The following is a 20,519-nucleotide window of genomic DNA, read 5'->3' on the forward strand; positions in this document are numbered from 1 at the left end:
ACATTTAACATGTGAAAAATTGTGGTAAAAATTCTGATGAATCCTGTGCAGATAACATTGACTGCTGCTGTAATTCTCAATTTTTTAGGGGAAATTTAAACTTTATTAGGGTTAATGAATCTTAGGAGGACGCTCAGTGTTTTGACAGACAGTGAAAGGAAATTTTTTAAAATAAAATAGCACCAGAGATATTGGCTGTGTGTCCCTGACTTCCTGACAAGCACTAAAACAGCAAGTATGCATTTTACGCACTGATGTTAGAGTATGCGTTTGGGCACAAACGTTAGCATACTGATAAAAAAGTACATTTGGAAGAACACAGCACATATTTTAAATAAATACTTTAATTCTATTATTGGCATTTACAAGTACAAAGCATACGAGTATGTTACAGTTGTATCAAAATGTGAAAAATATGGATGTTACACAAGTAACACGTAAAAAACACAACCACTTAATTCACCTTACCTTGAAGGTAAGAAACTTCAGCGTAGGAAAATAATATCAAAAACAGGGCATAGGTAAAAAAAAAAACACAACATTTTGAACATTTTTTACATAGTATAAAATTTCAGAGCGTCTTGACAAATGTTGACTACCAGGAATTTTTACTGTGTGAAAGTTTTGCATTTTTGGGGCATTTAGGAAACATAACGAATCGGTCTGTAAACAACTTTCGACCAGGAGCTTCAGCTCTCAAAATGCCAGAGTTGGGAGCTGCTTGCACAATAAATAATCCATTAAAGGTTTCTGAGAAGGAAATGGGCCGAATGCTACAGTACATCAAAGTCTTTCCAGCGGCCATTTTCTCACACTTGCCAATCAGGTCGTACTTACCGGAAGAACAGAGGCGGGAAGACATAGTATTTCAGAGCAACTCAGAAGCTTTCACAAATATTGTCAGACACATCCTAAAGTGCTGATCCACTTGAGCTGCTTCTGGCACCTAATGCTTGAAGTGTGTCTCAGTACCATTAACAGCTCACAGTCAAGCTTAATAAAAAAAACACAGGAAAGAAAAAACACACAAGCAAATAGCTTTGCAGCTCTATGAAAGGAATGCTTCAGAAACTGGAATACTGCAGTCCTTCTGGGCCACAGGGTCGTACGCGTCTTACAAAAAATGCTGTTAAATGCATTTGTTATGGAAAATATTATATCAAAAATATACCAAACTCCTTTTCTGGAACCCTTTTTGAAACTCTTTTTGGGAGGAAACATGAATACAAAATCAATTATAAACCATCTAGTTGCTTTCCGGAAACCATTTTGAAGCTGCATGATGAATGTCTGGGTCAGAAATGCACCACATGCAGGAAAGATATGTTTGTACAAGCATAATTAAATTAAAGAATTGTTTTATGTCAGTTCCAGCAGCATAATGGCTATTATTTGAAATTGTCTCTCCCAACCAACAGTTCAAACTGGCCTGTTGTTAAGATGCGGACCTTCATTAATTACATACAACCATACAATGGCTTGACTGTTCCATGGCTTCGCGGCTCCACAATGCCATTGCATAATGTCTATACATATTGTTCTGCCTCCCCATCTCGTGAAGCGGGCTTACTTGTCCCGCATTTGCTTTCTTCGTTTGCTGCTGCTTTTTCCGGGAGAGAGGCCAAATCTTTAAAAACATCTACATAATGCCCAAAACCTGGGTCCCAGTTCAGTAGATTGTCCCAGTTGAAATTGCCAGCTTGATGGGCAAGTTTCATGGGCAATGTGTTCTCAGCAACAAGAGTAGCTGTTGCTGTATTTGAGCCTGCAGGACCGCCATCACCTCTGCGGCTGTGGTACCTTCGGTGCTTCATCCGAGCACCATAATTGTCTTCATCATCTGCATCAGATTCATTAACTTGAGATAGCTTGGGCATCCTTGAGGTGTAGACAACAGGTTTATCCCTATCATATTCCATCTCTGAACAAGTGAACGACTCATGGGAGTCGCTATCGGATGATGACTCCGGAGCTGGAATACCATCAGCTGGATTTCTTATTCTTGACAGGGGCCTCCTGCAGTCCTCTTCTGATGACGATCTGCCATGGTCAGCACTACAGATGCTTGGATTTCGAGGACGAGGGGTATTAAGTCGCTCAACTTCTTCTATGGAAAGTCCCACAGGAGGCCCTGTCTCCAAAGGAATTTGCCCTATTGGCTGCTTCAGACGACTGCCGGGCCTAGAGGTATTGCCCGCCATTGTTTGAGGGCTTTTGCTTCTCCTGCCAAGCCGTGTGGCATAGTTAAATATACCAGGCTGGCAGGCATCACTATGCATATCCAAAGGGCTGCCTTCCCTTCTAGACAGATGCAATTCTCTTGCTGGACTGTTTCTGTAGAACGTAGAGGTCTTCGAGAACGGTGCAGGGCTTTGGCGAGACAGAGAATTGGGAGGTGGGCATGTCGAATGGGTGAAGGAAGATGTCCTTATCCCCTGGCTGTATGGAGGTTGATACGTTAAGCTGCTTGCACCAAGTGGCATGGGGGACTGCCGGGCAAAACCAAGCGGACTGTGTCTCTGAATTGAGAATTTAGGTGTGTGGCTGCGGAATTGCTTGTAGTGCTGTATAATGTCCGCATCAGAAGGGGCAATGCTACTTGCATTTTCAATGTCATAGTGCTCTATCTCTGGTTCTGGAGCTGCAAGAGGTGCACTTGGCACTACTTCGGAATTATGTTGTAGGTCAGTCTCATCATAGATTAAGTAGGGGTTTTCTCTTTCAATTATGTCTGGCTTGGGGTTCCCTTCAGGCTGTTTTCTGATTGTCATATCATCTCCGTATGGTGGAATGTTGTCAGGATCATCAAAAGCGTCATTCTCGCTCCCTTTTTTCTTTTTTTCTTTGGGCTTTTTCTCTTCTTTTGCCACTGTTGATTTTCTCTTCCCTTTACACTGGTTGCAGAGGACCAGACTAAGAACTAACAATGCAAGGAGAGTAGCACAACTGCCAACAATGGTCGGCACAGCCCAGATGGGCAAAGCTAGTTCCTCAGTGTGTGGGTCTGGGATGCAGACATGGCCTCCGCTGTTTGTGGCCTTGCACATGTTACCCTGCTGACACACAATTCCAAGGCAGGCTATCACTATTTCACATCTTTTCCCAGTGAAGGACTCGGGACAGCTACATGAAAACTCAGAGTGCACACCGGGTTCACAGTTACCACCATTCAGGCAGGGGCTCGAGGCACATTCTCCTGGTGGGACACATTTGTACGTATGCCACTGGTTGATGCACATGAGATCTCCCCAGCATGGATTACTGACACAAATATTGGGCCCTCTGCACCCAATCTTAATGGAGGGGTCCGTTTTCGAAATTGTAACCAGGCTGTGCTTTCCACTGAAAGGAAGATTTTCTCTGTTGTACTTCACATAAGCAATGCATCCATCAAAACCTAAAAAAAAAAAAAAACAAGAATGATTTCAGTACTTTAAGTAATTCTGTTAATTTTTCATTAATGGCTGAATACAGACACAATTCGTGCTCACTAAATTAAAGCCTATACAAAGTTTAACTTACATGAGTTTCTTCATAAACTATCTTGGACAACAATGACATATGTTATAAAATTTGTGGGGCACTATGCCATTAGACAGATGGCTGGGGACGCATAAGGCAGGGAAAATATATTCTTTGAGTTTGTGCCATAAATTATTTAAAATCCATAGGTAAAATAAACACTTTTATACAATTTATTATGACTAGGCTTTTTGTGAGTATGCAACATTATGCACTTTTGATAATAAGGCCAGTACATCCCGTGGAAGGGAGCTGCATCCTATTGAAGGGAGGCTGAAACATGTTGAGACAAAAACATTTATAGGTTACCCAAAGTGTGCTGTCCTTGGTTGAGAGTGCCTTGGGAAAAACACAGAGGTTGGAAAACTAACCGGTGTGCAGTAACATTCTAATGGTTGTCTACCTATACATTTCATACTACCATACCTAAGAACTGCAATCGACACAAATCTAGAAAATGAGAAGCAGAATCTAATATCTTCTGCATAAAACCATGAGAGCTCAATTCTGCCACTGGCACAAGAAAGTAGGTTCAGTGTCAAGCTCATTGCCCTAAACTTGCAAACTTTCATATTGCGCCTAATGAGTCAGGAAAGGGGTGTCCTCTCAAGGAAAAAAAATTCTGTTCTTCACTTTAGCTAGCACTTTTAACATTTGAGGCCATATGTAGGTACATTACATTTACAGATTCTTAAATACCGAATTTTACCGATTCTGTATTTATGAATCGGTAAATGTAATGTAGGTAAAAAAATACCGATTCGGTAAGTGTCGGTATTTTAGAATCGGTATTTACCGATTCGGTAATGGTAACCTGTATCTCATTGATTCCTATGGGCCAGGAGGCCCATAGGAATCAATGGGAAGCCAGTTACCATTACCGAATCGGTAAATACCGAATCGGTAATGGGGGGAGCTCAATCAAGGGTGGCAGGGTGTCACATTGACACCCTGTTGCACCCCTGATACCTGCATGTGTGCACATGTGGCACACATACATGCCCTGAGGGCATGTGTGTCTGCCACATTGCACACATCTAAGGGCCAAATAATGCCTTAACTGAGACATTCGTCATTTACCACCAACTTTCAGTTGGTGGTAAATAACGAATCCCCACACCCACCACACACTCCCCTACATCTCATTTCTGTATTCGGTATTTACCGAATCGGTAATTTTACCGAATCGGTAAAATACCGAATACAGAAATGATCCCCCTACATATCAAAAGCCTAAATACCGGTCGGTAACGGTATATTTACCGAAAATCGGCCGTTACCGACCGGTATTGGGCTACCTACATGAGGCCCTAGATGAAAAGAATTGTCACAATTCAACGTGTGAAAGTTTGTCTTAAGTTTGAAGGTCTATAATAGAAATTGCTCAAATACAACTGTGATCCACAATGAGTTTGTAAATGCAGGTAAAATCAAATTCTGAAACCGGTTAAAGGCGGCACACCTCCCATTAAATAATTACACTTTATATTATCAATGTTTGTGAGGCTTGCACGAGCCAATTGAATGGAGCCTTTGAGTCAACATATTCAGCCAACTTCTGAAAAACGAAATAGCAAGGAAATGTAAATGGAATCATCTTTTAAAAGCAACCCTCTTTACAACTCTGGATAATTTACTAAATAGTTGAAGTGTTACCTAATTATTCTTAGTGCTTCAGTCAGACATACTACTTAAAATTAAATGTGTATTTTCAATTTAAATTGCAATTTAAAAAATACTGGAGAAAGTATAAGGACATGTTTTTACAAGTATCACCTTGAGTATGACAAAAAAGCCAAAGGGGCATGGCAAATGTTTTTGTTGCTTCCATTAGAGTTAAAAAGTTAATACTTAGAATTTTGTTTTTTAAACCAGCCCACTGCCTGAGTCTATCTGAAATATACCAGAAATATCAGTTCAATATTAAAAAGCTGAGTCACAGGGCCTGGTTGAGCACAGTCTAAGTCACTAAAAACAGTGATGTTAAAACTGTCAGGTCTTCCCGCAAACTTTTTCCCTTCCTCCTCCATTTGTTCTGACCTCGTTTTTGCCGGTCTTACGACTCTGGGCACTTTAGACTGCTAACCAGTGGTAAAGTTCATGGGCTCTTTTCTCTCAACATGGTAATTTTGCCTCATAAGCAATTGGCAAATTTAAATTATTTATAAGTCCCTATTCCAGAGGACTACAAGTGCTCAGGGCCTGTAAATTAAATGCTATTGGTGGGCCTGCAGCACCGATTGTGCCACCCACTTAAGTAGACCTTTAAAAATGTCTCAGGTCTGCCACTGCAGAGCCAGTGTGTGTAATTTAAAATGCCATTTTAAAGCTTACAAAATAAACATTTTGCCAGGCCCATTCCTTCTCTTTTAATAGATATAAGTCAACTCTAGGGTAGGCCCTGGACAGCCCACAGGGCAGGGTGCAATGTATTTAAAAAGAAGGGCATGTACTTTTATGTTTTACAAGTCCTGGCAGTGAAAAACTCTAACATTTGTTATTCACTACTGCAAGGCCTATCTCTGTGATAGGATAACATTGGCGTTGCCTTATTACAATTTACAAATGTAATTTCTAAATGGGAAGAGATAACCCCTTTAAGTTTAGTGTCTCTGGAATCACAATATAAAATCCTAACTGATGGTGAAATTGCATTTAAAAGTCTGAAAATGTCACTTTTAGAAAGTTGGCATTTGTTTTGCCTTAACCATTTTGTGCCTGCATATGACTGGGTGTAGCTGGCAGTTGGGCCTTGTGCATTCCTCCTAGACAGCCACACACATTGGGAATTTAGGTGAGACTGAGTGGACCATAAATAGCATGACGGAAGGGAGGAGAAGGGCCCAGCCTCAATTACACCTGACTAGGCTGTGTCCTGTCTCCACACAAAGGGCTGCATAGCCCTGTAGTTAGTCTGGAGCCACAGTAGGGAAGGCAGGGCATCCGTGCACTTAAAAGGCATACCAGTAGAAACTTCTTCCCACTTTAAAGGCACAACTGGGTACAAAAGAAGGACCTCAGACACCACCACTTCAGTACCCTTCTGGACCTGTGGATACTCTGCTAGGACAAAGGGCTGCTGTGCTGCTAAAGGACTCCCACTCTGCTGGACTGAACTCTACAGGACTCCTCATTTTCTGTACTCACCTATTGCCTGCTGCTCTCTTGCCTGGGTAAGGACTCGCTTGAAACCATAACCTAGCGTGACTCCAAGGGCTAGTTAGCTGGCATCCTGATCTGAAGCCTCAGGGACATAACAGGTTTCCAACCACCCCAGTAATGGACCCTTGGAAGTGGGCCTTAGGTGCTTGCCAGTGGAACCAACACATCTTCTCAGCTGAGGGATGCAATCCTAAGCAGAACCGACATATCTCCACAGTTGAGCAGCGCATCCTTGAGCAGAATCAATTCATCGATGCTTCTGTGTGTACCGGACCCGGTGCAAAGACTCGCATCGCCCACCTTAGTCCTTGGAACCTACGCATCACCCAGGTGCCATGGCGCATGCACACCCCTCATCAATGGCAGCCTTGATGATGACGTCTGACTCCACTTCGCAGCATCACAGCTCCTCGGAACTGATGCATCACCAGCTGCTCACCGCATCCCGATGCCAGACTTCTCATAGCAAGTGCTGTTGATGGGACACTCTGCGAAGATGCACCAGGACCTCACACTGCACCTCACCACATCTCAGAACTGACTCATCGCTTCAGCTGCGCGGTTCATCCGGATCTTTGCAACACTTCCCAACCAGGATTTAAGGTACTCTTTTCAGCGGGCCTAACTTAGCCCCTGTAACTGGCCCACACTCCATCTCGGTCAGCGTGAGCTTGTGATATTGTCCAGGTCTGGGGCGACCAGATATCCCAATTTGGCATCGCAGACAACCCCATAATGGCCTAAACACAGTAAGAAAACCCCTCAATACCACCAAATTACCTTATAAAATAGTCCTAAATCCTCACAAGAGATGTACCTGTAGATCCCAACTGTTCTGCTAGACTCCCAAAGCCAACAACAAATCGCAACACAGGAAGGCACACAATTCCTTCCAGATACACCCATCAGCTGTTCATCATTACAGAAACCCATATCTGTCCTTCAGATGCAATAAATATAGTTTGACAACTTTGCCAAGCCCATAAACATGCCTGAAGCATCCCCTAGACACACACACAACACCCTTCATCCAACGGCATGAACCATGCACTATCCTAACACACTACAGAAATATTCAGAGACCCGGATACTGCCCACAGACCACTCTAGGACACAAACTTTATCTTATTGTATTTCACCGCGTGGCAGCTGAAGGTAATGACTGTACTGAACCACATTGGTTTATCTGAAGTCAAGGTGTGTCAGTCACTCCCCGCCACTCATGGTTTCCAGCGTATCCATGCCAGCCCTGAAGAAAGCCAAGCCATTAATTTGCAGTAGTCAGCAGAGTGCGAACACGTTGAAAAGCGTTTCCTGCAAGTTCAAATATAAAATGCCTCGGAATGGATCTTGTCATCCTCAGCCAGCGTCTATATATTTGTGATATTTTGGTGAGAGCTGCCATCGAAACAATCAGGTGAACTGCATTGTTTTTTTTAAAAGACCAATAATCATTTTTACCAGAGTAAACCAATTTCCCTCAAAGTGAAAACACAGAAGCGCACTGAGTGGGTGAATCTGACTGGCATCCAGCGACGGCAAGCGAAATTGCATGCATTCGCAAATGAAATACAATCAACTAATTTGCAAATTACTCGCACTGCCATCAGAATTCCAAAACTGGTGGACAGAAATTTGACCAATGGATTGCTGGCATCTCATTTGTAAAAGTCCCTGTTGTTATGTTTTCCGCTAATCTTGGCAATTATTGTAGAGTGAACGTAGTCTACCTTGGTTTCCAACATTTTTTGCTGAACAGTGTGAGGCCTGGACTAGGGTCATCATCTGGTCAGGCCAGACAGCAGGACACATGATTTACTGTCTCTGGGCAGAAAAGAGTAACGGAACGGATCTCGCACACCAATGGCTGTTTGAAAGCACTTTTGAAAGCATTATTGTGCGTGAGTGTGCAAAAAGAGGGAATGAGAGCTGGTCAAGATACGGACGGGCACGATGCTCCAATTGTTTTTTTCCATTTATGTTCAACTGAACTTTATTGTTGTTCAGTCCAGCCCAGCAAAAGGAAATAAACACCAAGGTTGTGATAAATGTAAAAAGAAAAAAGGTTTTATGCTTGCAGACAAATAAAGCATGTACCAATGCCCATGGGCCATGACAACAAACACACTTCCTCTCCATCCCCAGCTCTGCAGTATCAGGCCACAAGACTCACTACTACTGTGCTTCGGGCTGGAATCAGCAGCCGTCGAAGATTTTGGTAACCCCCAAGATAGCCTCACATGTGAGTGCTACCTTTCTGCAACTACATAGTTTATGCAGCGCTTCCTGCATGGCATGAGTTGTAGGGTAAGCGCCTAGTGAAGTCATGTTGTGCAACAACATGCATAGGCCAATAACAAACAAATATTTCTAAAGTTTTATACATTCATATACATGCCCATGTGAAAACAGACGCACCTTGTCTGCCTATCCTTCAATGTCTGTCACTACCATTACATGATTCTTTACCCGCCTCTATGTCACCGCCTTTCCCAACAAACAGCTCGGCTTAGAGTATGCAGGCTTTCACTGCATATCAAATGGATGGATTTAAAAGTAACTCCTGTATCTCCTCAAAAACTCCAATTAGATGTGGGAGCTTGATGGAGGAATGAGGGAAAGGTATTGAAGTATGGGAGAATCTGATCATTAAGGGAGAGGGCACACGCTGCATGCAAAACCCCTCCCCCACTGAAGGATAGAGCCTCAGACTGATTAGATTGGCTACAGCACTTTCAGTTCCATCAGCAGGCCGATCTAATTGGCCTGTGGCATTGAGTGGGCCAGATATGTAAAGCGCTGGCAAAGGCATGCATCTGTAATGGCATGTGGCTGCACTCGTATGGAGTGTTCATTTGTAATGAAAAAAAAGAACCTGCAGAGTGAGTAGCCAGTGGCCAGTAGCCGGTGGCAAGTGAACAGAAGGTGTACTTGGTACAAGCTCTACGCCAGGGCATGGACAGCAAAAGCAGAGCAGGAAGTGAAAGCAGATGACATGCTGGCCAATGCCATCACTTACAGAAGCAAGTAAATTCCTGCGGCATTGGAATGAACCAGTGGTAAGTTCAGGTAAGTCTTGGGTGGGTTCTAAGCCCCATTTAAGATTTGTTTTTTTTTAAATACAAAAGACTTTGCAAGCACAGCGCAAGCGCTGCGCAAGCAAAACCTAAAAATGCCACAAAATGCACACAATTCCTTACCCTGACTTGGCATAGTGATTCATGCTCTGATATTTTTGTCCAACAATAGTTCTTTTTGCATTTGTCACCCCGAGTGGGACGGGTATGCTCAGACATGAGTCCCGTGCTCTTCATGCCACTGGAATCAAGCTATCCTGGCTGAAGAGGTGTGAAACCCCGAAACCGGTCCGAGGATGCTTGTTTCCAGTCCAGGGAGGACCTGGCCTGGCAGTTCGGGCTGGACTGTTCCAATTGGGCACAGGGTCAAGACTGATTTGCATATGGCTGGGTCCAAACTGGATTGGCATGATGAGCAAAAAAATGATGGATTTAGGCCCAGATCTCTGTACTGGGGTGAATGTATGACATTGTTCTGCATTCTGTCCATCAATAGTTCTTTTTGCATTTGTCACCCCGAGTGGGACGGGTATGCTCAGACGTGAGTCCCGTGCTCTTCATGACACTGGAATCAAGCTATCCTGGCTGAAGAGGGGTGAAACCCCATAACCGGTCCTAGGATGCTTGTTTCCAGTCCTGGGAGGACCTGGCCTGGCAGTTCGGGCTGGACTGTTCCCATTGGGCACAGGGTCAAGACCGATTTGCATATGGCTGGGTCCAAACTGGAATGGCATGATGAGCAAAAAAAGATGCATTTAGGCCCAGATCTCTGTACTGGGGTGAATGTATGACATTGTTCTGCATTCTGTCAATCAATAGTTCTTTTTGCATCTGATATTTTTGTAGGCATTAGAAAAACCATGTTGCATGCTTGCACGTTACCTGTGTGTGCACCTTGTGGAGCCTGGTCTGGTGGAACACCTCCAAGAGAGACAGTAAGGACATTCAATCCACCAAAGTCTTGAGTGACGTGGTGCACTTCTTTCCTATGGATCCGGTCCACAGACAAGATTGTAGAAGATCCATTCTTTTCCATCAGCAGGGAATGCCACTGCCCATCTGCGGCATGCACCTCAGGGATGTTCCTCTCCACTTTCCCTGCTACTCCAGCATCTGATGTGTAGTGCACTTTGCCATTCCGTATCTGTGAAAAGCATACATGCAAGGAAGAATGCATTAAATTGCTTGATACATAATGTATCCGTAAATTAATTGATTCATATAAAAAATACAATTTATCTTAGCTAAAGAACACAACTTGAAAAAATAATTGTATTTTATTTAGTTTTCAAAAATGATTTTTTCTCAATTGCAGTTTCACATGTGGATGTCAGTAAAATGTGAAAAACTGTTACATAAATAATTTATAATTACATGTAACTTGCACTTTCGTATGGTACATACTGCTTCACAACTGATCCTGTATTAGAGTTGACATCAGATGCAGGCCACCACATAAATACATATCAATGGTGAACTAACCATTTATTATATAAGTGGTTTTAGGAAACTGCACAATGTCACAAATATAGGTGCAAAACGGCACGGTCAAGTATAAATCTGAGATCTTTTGGAAACATTGCCCTCTTGGTGCGACATGGAAAGAAAAATTGATGCATACTGTCTTTTTAATCCAAATTTGGACACATTAATCAAATATTCATCACATCGAGAAGGAATCTTTCTGCTTTTGCATTTCAATGTTTCAGTGGAGCCCTGAGATGCGAGCTATAACCCTGACTTTGCCACTTGACTTCATTGTGTAACTTTTTACAAAGGAGGTGTATTGTATGAGTGTATTTTGTATTCTTTTACACGTCGTAGCATCCTTTAATCTAGTTTATGGTTCTTTTTGCAATTAATTTTTTTAAGTGTGTTTATTAGACTTTATGCATAAAGTGAAACAGCCGCTACAGACACTGCAAAACCAAAGGGGATGATGGACGGAGTGTTGAACATTGCAAGCACTCATCCCCAGTCAACTGATCTGGGTTTAACCCATCATCATTCTTTAGCTCACTCCGCCACCCCAGTTCAGAAATTGCCATATGCAAATCAGTCTGACCCTGTGCCTCATGGGAACAGTCCAGCCCGAACTGCCATGCCATGTCTTTCCTGGACCGGAAACAAGCATCCTGGGACCGGTTTCTGGCTAATCAGCCGTCATCAGCCAGGCTAGCTTGAATCCAGTGGCAAAGTGAGCAAGGGACCCATGTCTGGGCATACCCTGCCAACTTAGGGCAAACAAAGGAAAACCAAAGGGGATGATGGATGGAGTGTTGAACATTGCAAGCACTCACCTACAGACACTGCAGCAGACAGAGAATTGCCGCAACATGCGGACCATGAAAAAGCCTTTTGTTGACTAATATAACCAGCGACACAAATAAGCCCATGATGAAAATGGCAATAATAGACACAGTTATACCAATCAAAAATATCATAACATAACAAACAAGCTCATGAGACTGCACGGAAGATGTGAGCAGTCAAGACATATGTGAGAAGGGGGAAAGAACAGCCCAGAGGGGCATCCATCAAGAGTCGTGAGCAAATAGCATGTATAAACAGGCACATGGGGGGGGGGGGGGTGAGAGGCCTTGGTGCAGGAAGGGACAGGCGATGGAGATGTAATAGATTCAGGAGGGTCTGCCATGCACACTGATCGGATGTCTGCGGGAACTAGTAGTCCTCACGCAGTGTATGGGAGGCAATCATCCTTTCGCGTGCCGGCAGGCATCGTCAGAAGTGACGTGTGCGTAAATTCAGGCTCGTTCTTTTTGCCATTTATAGGACAGATATGAGTGGGTGAAAGTGCCTACTGAAGAAAGCTATGTGCCACTTGCAGGCAAAATTGCTTAATCCCCATAGAGTTGAATTTCAACAAGATAATTGTCACCTAGTTTGATTGCAATAGCATCTTGTGCAATGGCAGGGATATTTTGAAGGAGGTACTGTTTAAAAACAGGCTTTTATCAAACAGATAATTTGATTTGCCAATTTTTCAATCTGTAAATGTTTTTGGGAGAAAGTTCAAGAGAATAACAACCAATCTTGTGAATACTGGATTGCTACGCCTCATATGAGAAGCAACACAAATATCATTTGATGTAAGAAAGGTCGGATTTGAGCAGAAGAAGAGTGCTTGAGGGAAAACCACTAATGGATAAAATATAATACCCTAATCGGTTCCAGTATGCTATGTGCCTCACATCATTAAATGTTTGTTCCTGGTTGATTTGGTCGCCTGTTGAATCAAAGCACATGAGTTAGGTTTCAGAAATGTACTTGTCTCCCTTGTTTACTAATGATTTGTGTTAGAAACGATAGTTTAGTTTCAGTAAAATTATATAAATGATAATCATTATTTATAGGACCTTCCACTCAGCTCCCTTCATACTTTGCTCTGTTGTTGTGTCATTCACATTATTCTTCAGGCTTCTACAGCATACTTCAAAGGTCGATGGGGGCAGCCCACTTAAGCCATTGGCTAACTTCACTGTAGGTGATGGCATTCTGCCCTTTCACATCTACACACAAAGTAGTTCTCTTTAGTACCTTTAGTACCAGGTACTACTATGACAATGTCTGTTTTTTGTGACCCCCCAAAAACTTTTAGCTGTTTTCAAATTTTTTAAAATATTGGCAAAGCCCAGATGCTCCCACAATAATTGTTTCTATAACACTATGGCAAAACAAAACAAGCATTGACAAAGCTAAAAGGCTGGCAGCCGATTCCAGAAGATTGACTTTGCCAAAGCTTGTTGTTTTTTGTGCATCCACTCAGAGAGTTGGTTGCACCCTAATGTAGCAATGAATAGGACCCTGTTTACATGACAGGAAGGAGCGCTTCTTCTTGGAACTATAGTGATGATAATTCTAAAGCTCCTAAAGTGCGGTATGGTGAAAGAGTAAGTGCCTGCATTTATTTTCCCCACCTCATGCAGAGAAGGGATGGGGCTTTTCTCGGTGTTCTTTGCAGGTGGTGACTCACGCATGGAAAAGTTGACGTGAGCACACTGGATTCTATCATAACATGTCAAGGAGAAAGAACAGGGACCAGGCCAACTTTAATTCAAAGCCATCTAATTAAAGTAGCGCAAGAGCACAAATAGCTGCCGTGTAGGCATTAGCTGATACTTAATGGCCTTTTAACTTCCAAAAGGACTGAAATTGAGAATAGTGCACTGTTCACAGAAATCTTGGAGAGGCCATTTAGTACTGAGAAAGATGAAGCTGTGTTCTTGTGGTACTAATCCTCTATAAGGAGCAATTTTCCGAGGAGCAATCTTGGAATTCTTTGACAGTCACAAAGTTCATGTGGTACTCAAATGTTTTAGTATTCCTGCAGGCAGACAGCGGCGGCACCTCTGCAAAGGTTGAGGAGCATTGCCCCACTGCCTTTTAGCAGTGCAAAAAAGGGAAAATAAAATAGTAATAACAAAATGTTATTATTTTATTTTTCCCCGCTGAGGCAGTTTTGCAGGATGGGGTGGGACTGGGCTGCTCACAGAGCAGGGGAGGAATAGTTGGAGAACTTTCCAAGTGCGCATGAGGGTTTGCCGGCTATCTTGTGCTGACAAAACAGTCATGCGCACTTATCATGTTCTCTACCTGGCTGTATTGAATAGCCTGGGAGGAGAACATGCAGAGGTTCCCAATGCCTGTCTGAGCGTTGAACCACAGTGCTCAGATCAATCACGATACTGATGTCATGCTGGTGACAGCAGCACCGTGATTGGCTTAGGGGAGCTTGTGTGCTTCCTGCTTCCATTCCGGGATGCGTTGCAAAGAGAAGTGGAGGAGAGACGTGGGCGTGAAGAGGTAAGTGTATTATTTTTTTCTTCATCCAACGCCATCCCCGATCCGTGCCAGTTGCCACTGTATGCAAACTTGTAATCAAGTTCACAGCACTGCAGGCAGAAATGTAACATACATTGATAAAAGTGCATTTGCACATTGAACTTGATTATTTCTGAAATGTGAAACTATGTTTCTCAATTGCGAACCCTCTTCCCACTCATTTCTGCCAATTTTGGATGTGCTCGTTCTCCTTTTTCAACACACTAACTCCTGTCCTTGAAAGAATAAATGTGAATTAATTTCTTGCTAACAGCAAATTTTGGTGAATATTCACAAACATACAAATTATTCAGTTGACCCATCCCATGAACACTTGCATAACTGTTGTTACCCCTGCAATTGTGAAAACTGAAGTCACACTATACTTGCCGATTTTGCATCTGAGTAAAGACTTTTTAGGTCTTGCTCACCAGACAGTGAGAGCTGTCAGGTTGTGAAAGACCTACTGTAGACTTACAAAAAAATGTACATTGGCCTTAAAGCTCACCCCTTGGTTGGCTTTATTATCTCTCTCATATCATATTAGTAGCTTCTTTTCCCTTCTTCTATTTGTCTCAGTCTTGGAGCATATCCTCCTTACCATCCTATTGATTCAATGTTTGCATCTTTCCACTGCTCATGTTTGAGAAACAACTTTTTTCTTTTTCTTTCAGCACTTCATAAGTGCATGTGCTTTCCAGTCTATCCCTTGGGTGCTGCTCCCCTCCCTCTACACTCTACACTCACTGCTCCCTCATGCGCTGCTCTCTCATGTTTCTCACCCGACCCCCAGCCTCAGTGTTGTTCACTTCCTAATGTTCTGCTCTCTCTGTCATCTGCTTCTCCCCACACCCTCTCTTTGCTCCCGCTCCCTCATCTGCTGCATAGTTCTTCATTTCCCACCCGGCTCTATTTTTACTTGATTACTTCAACCCCCTCATACCTTCCCCCACCAGCTCCTCCATTGTTACCCTCATCCACCTCTTGTCTACATTTCAGTTTTGTTTTGGTGCACTTTATACAGTAGAATCTGGCATCTGCTGTTTGCTCTCAAGCAATCCTTTACATAGAAAGCACTTCTGAGCACTTCACTTAGCATTTCTTTTTTTATTTGCCAATTAAAGTTGCATCTGACATCTTAGATCGTCAACAAAAAAAGAAAAATAGAGTCTGCTTCATTTTGTAGATAGATGCATGAGTGTTGACACACGTATGAGCCTACAGAATGCCGTGACCAGCAACATGGGCTGCATTATTGTGTTTGTGGTTTTTTTTGCTGATGCTGTGCAGCATGTCAAAGAACATCTTGCTTTTTGTTGATGCTGCACAGAAATGGCAAAAAGCATTGGCAAAGCCAATTGACCCTAAAGATGAGACCTATTGGCTTTGCAACCAATGCTTGCTAATTCTATTAATTAGAAAGGCGACTTTACTATTATTTTGTTTATTTGACACAGTTAAGTACCTGGAAGTGTGAATTTATGATGATGCAACACTCTTGAAGAGAGCACATACTCACTGACTCCATGGATGGATGGAGGTACCTCTGTGTATCAGGTACTGAAAACCTTACCAAGATGAGCACCTGGCTTGCCTGGAATCCATCAACAGAGAAAAAATCCTCATCTTGTACTTTTATGCATCTGATCGATTTGCACTCTCAAAATTTCACTCCATTCAATCGAGGTGTTTCTACACTAACAGATCAAAAGAAGGAGTTTACTATTGACAATGTCCTCCAACTGAACAATAATTTTGCTATCACTAGTTTTATGGAACCTTGGACTGCTACGAAAATCACACTCGATGCAGCCCAAGTGGGGATCAAAACTTTAACGATTCTCAATCGATAGCTAGTCCTGTAAAGAGTGGAAGCACAACCGACCGGGAAGTCCTAGTGGGAAGACTCCAGGCCCAATGCAAAGGTGTTGCAGCAGCTAGGCTTGTGGCAGACTTCAAGAGGGTTAATCTGAGGCACGTACAATACGCGTGAAATACTCTGGCTATTTTATATAAAACAGAGCTAAGTGCTCTCTTTCAAATTGATTGTGATTGGCTGCTGACATGACGTACTGGAGTGTAATAAACATCACTGCAGCACATTAACTAATGACACAGTCGATCCCTATTCTAAAGAAAAGGTGAAAAAACACTGTTGTGTAAACAGAGTGCTCCAAATGCTGGCAGTGATTCAGAACTACATTAGTAGTGCAACGGAGCACTATTACAGGGCCCCAAATGCATGGACTTTGGGGACCCCGAGGCAAACGTATTTTGTTCTGAACAGCGTTCCATTCCTCATCCAAATACAGTTCTTTCATGCCCTCTCTGGCCAGGTCACTGGCAGTGCACAGGCACACTGGTCCAAATTCTGTTCGTTCCCATCTAATATTCAGGGGTAGTGACAGTGTTTTCAATACTGAAGCACAGCAGCAGCTCACTGGTGTCATTGCCAGTAATCTCTGTGACCTGCTCCCATTTCTCATAGGTGAGGTCCTGTTTCAACCTAAAAGAAACTTTGTATGGATGTTGCAGGGTAGTGAAAAACGAAAACAACATTTCTCTGCAAACTGTTTGTATTGAACCTCCGCACATTACTGGTATTTTAAATACATTAAAGGGAAACGGTAGCTAAGCCAATCTATGTTTAAGAATCATTCAAGACCATCAGGACAGGACTGTCTGTATAACAGAGCTGCCTCTATCAGGGGGTCACTGAAAGGCTGGGGCCCTGGACCAGTGCCCACTTTTCCCATGCCCATGCCTCAAGAAGGGTTATATGGCATTACCCCGCATGCATATACCCTGCATGCTTGTACCCTGCAGTTTTTGCTCCGCAAAATCTTTTAGCAAAGCAGGGCTTTACAACGCAATTTGTTACAACGCAATCCCCATTCCAACGCAATTACTATTCTAACTCCAGTGGGGGCGTTACTTTGGGTGAATACGTTCTAACAGTTTTGCGGTGTAAAGCGCTGCGTTGTAAACGTTATTGCGGAGTAAAAAATGCAGGGTAAAGCCATGCAGAGTTAAAAATGCGGGGTAAACGGCCTTTCCCCTCAAAAAGTCTCTTGCTGTCAGTGAATGTTGCATGGTGGTCCCATTCTTTCATGTTTAACCCAAATATGCAAATGTAATCAGGAGATATTTTAAAGATATTGCTATATGCTGCATTTTATACAAGAATATAGGCTGTCTACAGCACATGCATGCTGTTCAACATGCTGAAAGCCACAACGGAAAAGTGTATTGAGGTTTATCCTAAGCAAGTCAAAAATAACTAAAGAAACATTCATCAAAAATGCTGCCTTCACAGGGTTCTCTCTTCAATGACTAGCTCATCATGGCTGTCTAAATTAAAATGACCTCAACACGCGGAAGTGATTTGCATAAATACTTCTAATGCTTTCATGTAAATTCTATCTATTTATAAGGTTTTAACGATCAATAAAATGTAATTCATTCATACGCTCTTCAATTGTGTTTGTGTTAGCCAAAGCTAGTCTTACACTCAAACCCAATGGCTTTCAGTGATAACACTTGCAGAGTGAAGATTACCCTTTAACAAAGTGATTCATAAATAAGCATTGGCAAAGCCAATGGGTTCCACCTATTTGAGATATATTGGCTTTGTCAATGTTTCTTTAGACATATTGCACAGCATCATGAGCTACTGTCCAACATGGCTTAAAGTAAAGACAAAAAGCAATATGACGAGGCCAGCGTTGACTGCATCATAGCACTTTTGTTTCCCTTTAAATGATGTTGAACAGCAGCGCGTGTCTAAAAAAAATGCTGGGGCGGGTAGTATGAGGACAGCAACAGAAACAACGGACAGCAGGTGGGGGGGAAGAAACACCAGCCTGAGTGGCAGGAGGGAGGCAGCAGTAACGGAAAGCAGGAGGAGAGTGTGGGGGAACAACAGGATGGAGCTGCGAAGGAGGGACAAGCAACCATAGATAGCGTTGAGGAGGGCGGGGTGTTAGGGCGGGGAGCCCGTACCCAGCCATGCACATAGTACGTATTGGTAAGCAATGTGCGGGCTCTAAGCCTGTTTTGAAACTTTTTTGTATGAACAATATATTTTGCTAACAGTGTATGTGCGCTGTTTAGACGAAAACCAAACAAAACATTCTGGTGCTAAATGACATAATCATTGAGAGACAAGGAAGTACTAGGTGCCTCCCAGGACCAGGCTTGGTATCAAAATCCTGAAGTGTGACCCTGTTGTCATGGCAGGGGGTAAACAATGTCAAGGACCTCCCCACAGTCACAAAAATCTTTCCACTGGCTGCCCCAGAATGAAATGTATTTAATTTATGCATTGATATGGACCCCATTATTCTGGGTCACTCAGAAGGAAATAAGCATTTTAAGTTACAATGCTTGTCACGGTGCAATCATACCAACAAAACAACATGGGACATCAGGGGATCAGTGCAGCCATGCACCTGATGTCGAACTGGAAGGCTGACATCTCACAGCTCCACCACGTGTACCTTGGACCATGACATAAGCAACAACATTCACATTTGCAAGTATTTCTTGTATCAAGTATAACTATGTGTTTCAAACTAACCCATTTAAAGAGGTGAAATAGAAACGCCGGGTCAAAGCAAATGCACTCTGTGCATACGTGTTCTGTGTAAAACTGGACAACGAAGGCCAGTATTAAAATGCAAATGACAACCAGTAAAGGTGCACGGTGCTGAAATGTATTGAAATGCGAAGCAACTTGAAACAGACAATACATCAGACTGTCCTTATAACTTTGGAACACCCAGGAGTGTGGTTGGTACTATGTGGTATAAAGGTACTCTAATGGAACAACTCTTATGTGTTAGCTTTAATAAAATAAAATAAAATATTGTAATTGATGCCAGCGTTTTGTAATTGCATACTGTTGCCAATATTAACATATCTATACAGGTAAGTCGACAATAATTATTCTTGTACTAACTTTAAGGACAAAACAGTCATAAAAGTATAGTTCAGTGAACATGAACTCATCGGTTCTGGCAATCCACATCTTCACCGGTAGAGGTCAGTGTCCATGAGTTTCAATTCTAAAACAGGCATCACAAGGCAGCTATAAACCCGGTTTATTCTTTTCTCTTTTCATCTCATCCAGACACATAAACACGAGATGCACCGATCCCTCCACCCAGAAAGCGAGGCAATTGCTTTATCTGATGCTTTAATAGAAAGCAGGTGACTGGCAGTGTTGAGGGAGAAACTGAAACCACTGGAGTTTTAGAATAAGGAGATTCTTAAGGATAATGAAAAAAATTGGGCCAAATCCAAGAAAATAAGAAAGCCTGGAGCATGTGCCAAGCGACTTCTCTACTAAGATGGAGGGCCAGCAAGGCTTCTGTGCTCATTTAAGGATTTGAGTAAGCCACCACACCCAGAGGTCTCCAAGGATAGGTCCACCGTGTAGGAGCTTGTTCTCTAAAGATGGTAAAGTGAGACGGTATCAATTCAAGTGCCATATGCTAGGAAAGCAGTACATTTAAACTTTCATCAGGAGAAGCCTTTATAGGACGTGCACTGTGCTGGCCTTAGTGCAGAGAACATGTACTTACAGACCAGAGGATAGTCATTTCACCGTCATCTGCTTACATGTCTAATATGTCTTAAAATATGTAACAGGGGGTTCACAGTTTTATGCTCACAGCACAATAGCCAACGACAACAGTCGATTTGTGACCTACTGAGCAGAAAGATTAAACTGCATTCATTGGCCAAGTACTGAATCTACTAGTAATATTGCTACAGCGTTGTTGAGTCTATACAATTAAAGTATAGACTATAGGCAACCACAAATGCTTTCAAGGAAGGGGTCTGAATCTGTGGGAATGGAAGATGCAGTCAGTATTCCCCATGGAGAGCTCTACTGATTTCAAGCATGGCAGA

The 20,519-nt window shown here is 42.7% G+C and overlaps 1 protein-coding gene across 1 annotated transcript in view; it reads right to left on the bottom strand.

The window, feature by feature from the left end:
• Positions 1–326: 326 nt before the first annotated feature.
• The window catches only part of FAT4 (FAT atypical cadherin 4), a 340,538-nt gene continuing 320,345 nt past the window's right edge, over positions 327–20,519 (bottom strand). Inside the window, exons 16-17 of the mRNA XM_085641543.1 lie at positions 10,644–10,905; positions 327–3,397 (exon numbers count right to left, since the gene is read on the bottom strand). Coding sequence (XP_085497669.1) covers positions 1,527–3,397; positions 10,644–10,905 — 2,133 coding nt within the window. The 3' untranslated portion in view covers positions 327–1,526. The remainder of the gene's footprint in view (positions 3,398–10,643; positions 10,906–20,519) is intronic.

Source organism: Triturus cristatus, chromosome 2_2, assembly GCF_964204655.1.
Source record: "Triturus cristatus chromosome 2_2, aTriCri1.1, whole genome shotgun sequence".
Lineage (NCBI taxonomy): Eukaryota > Metazoa > Chordata > Amphibia > Caudata > Salamandridae > Triturus > Triturus cristatus.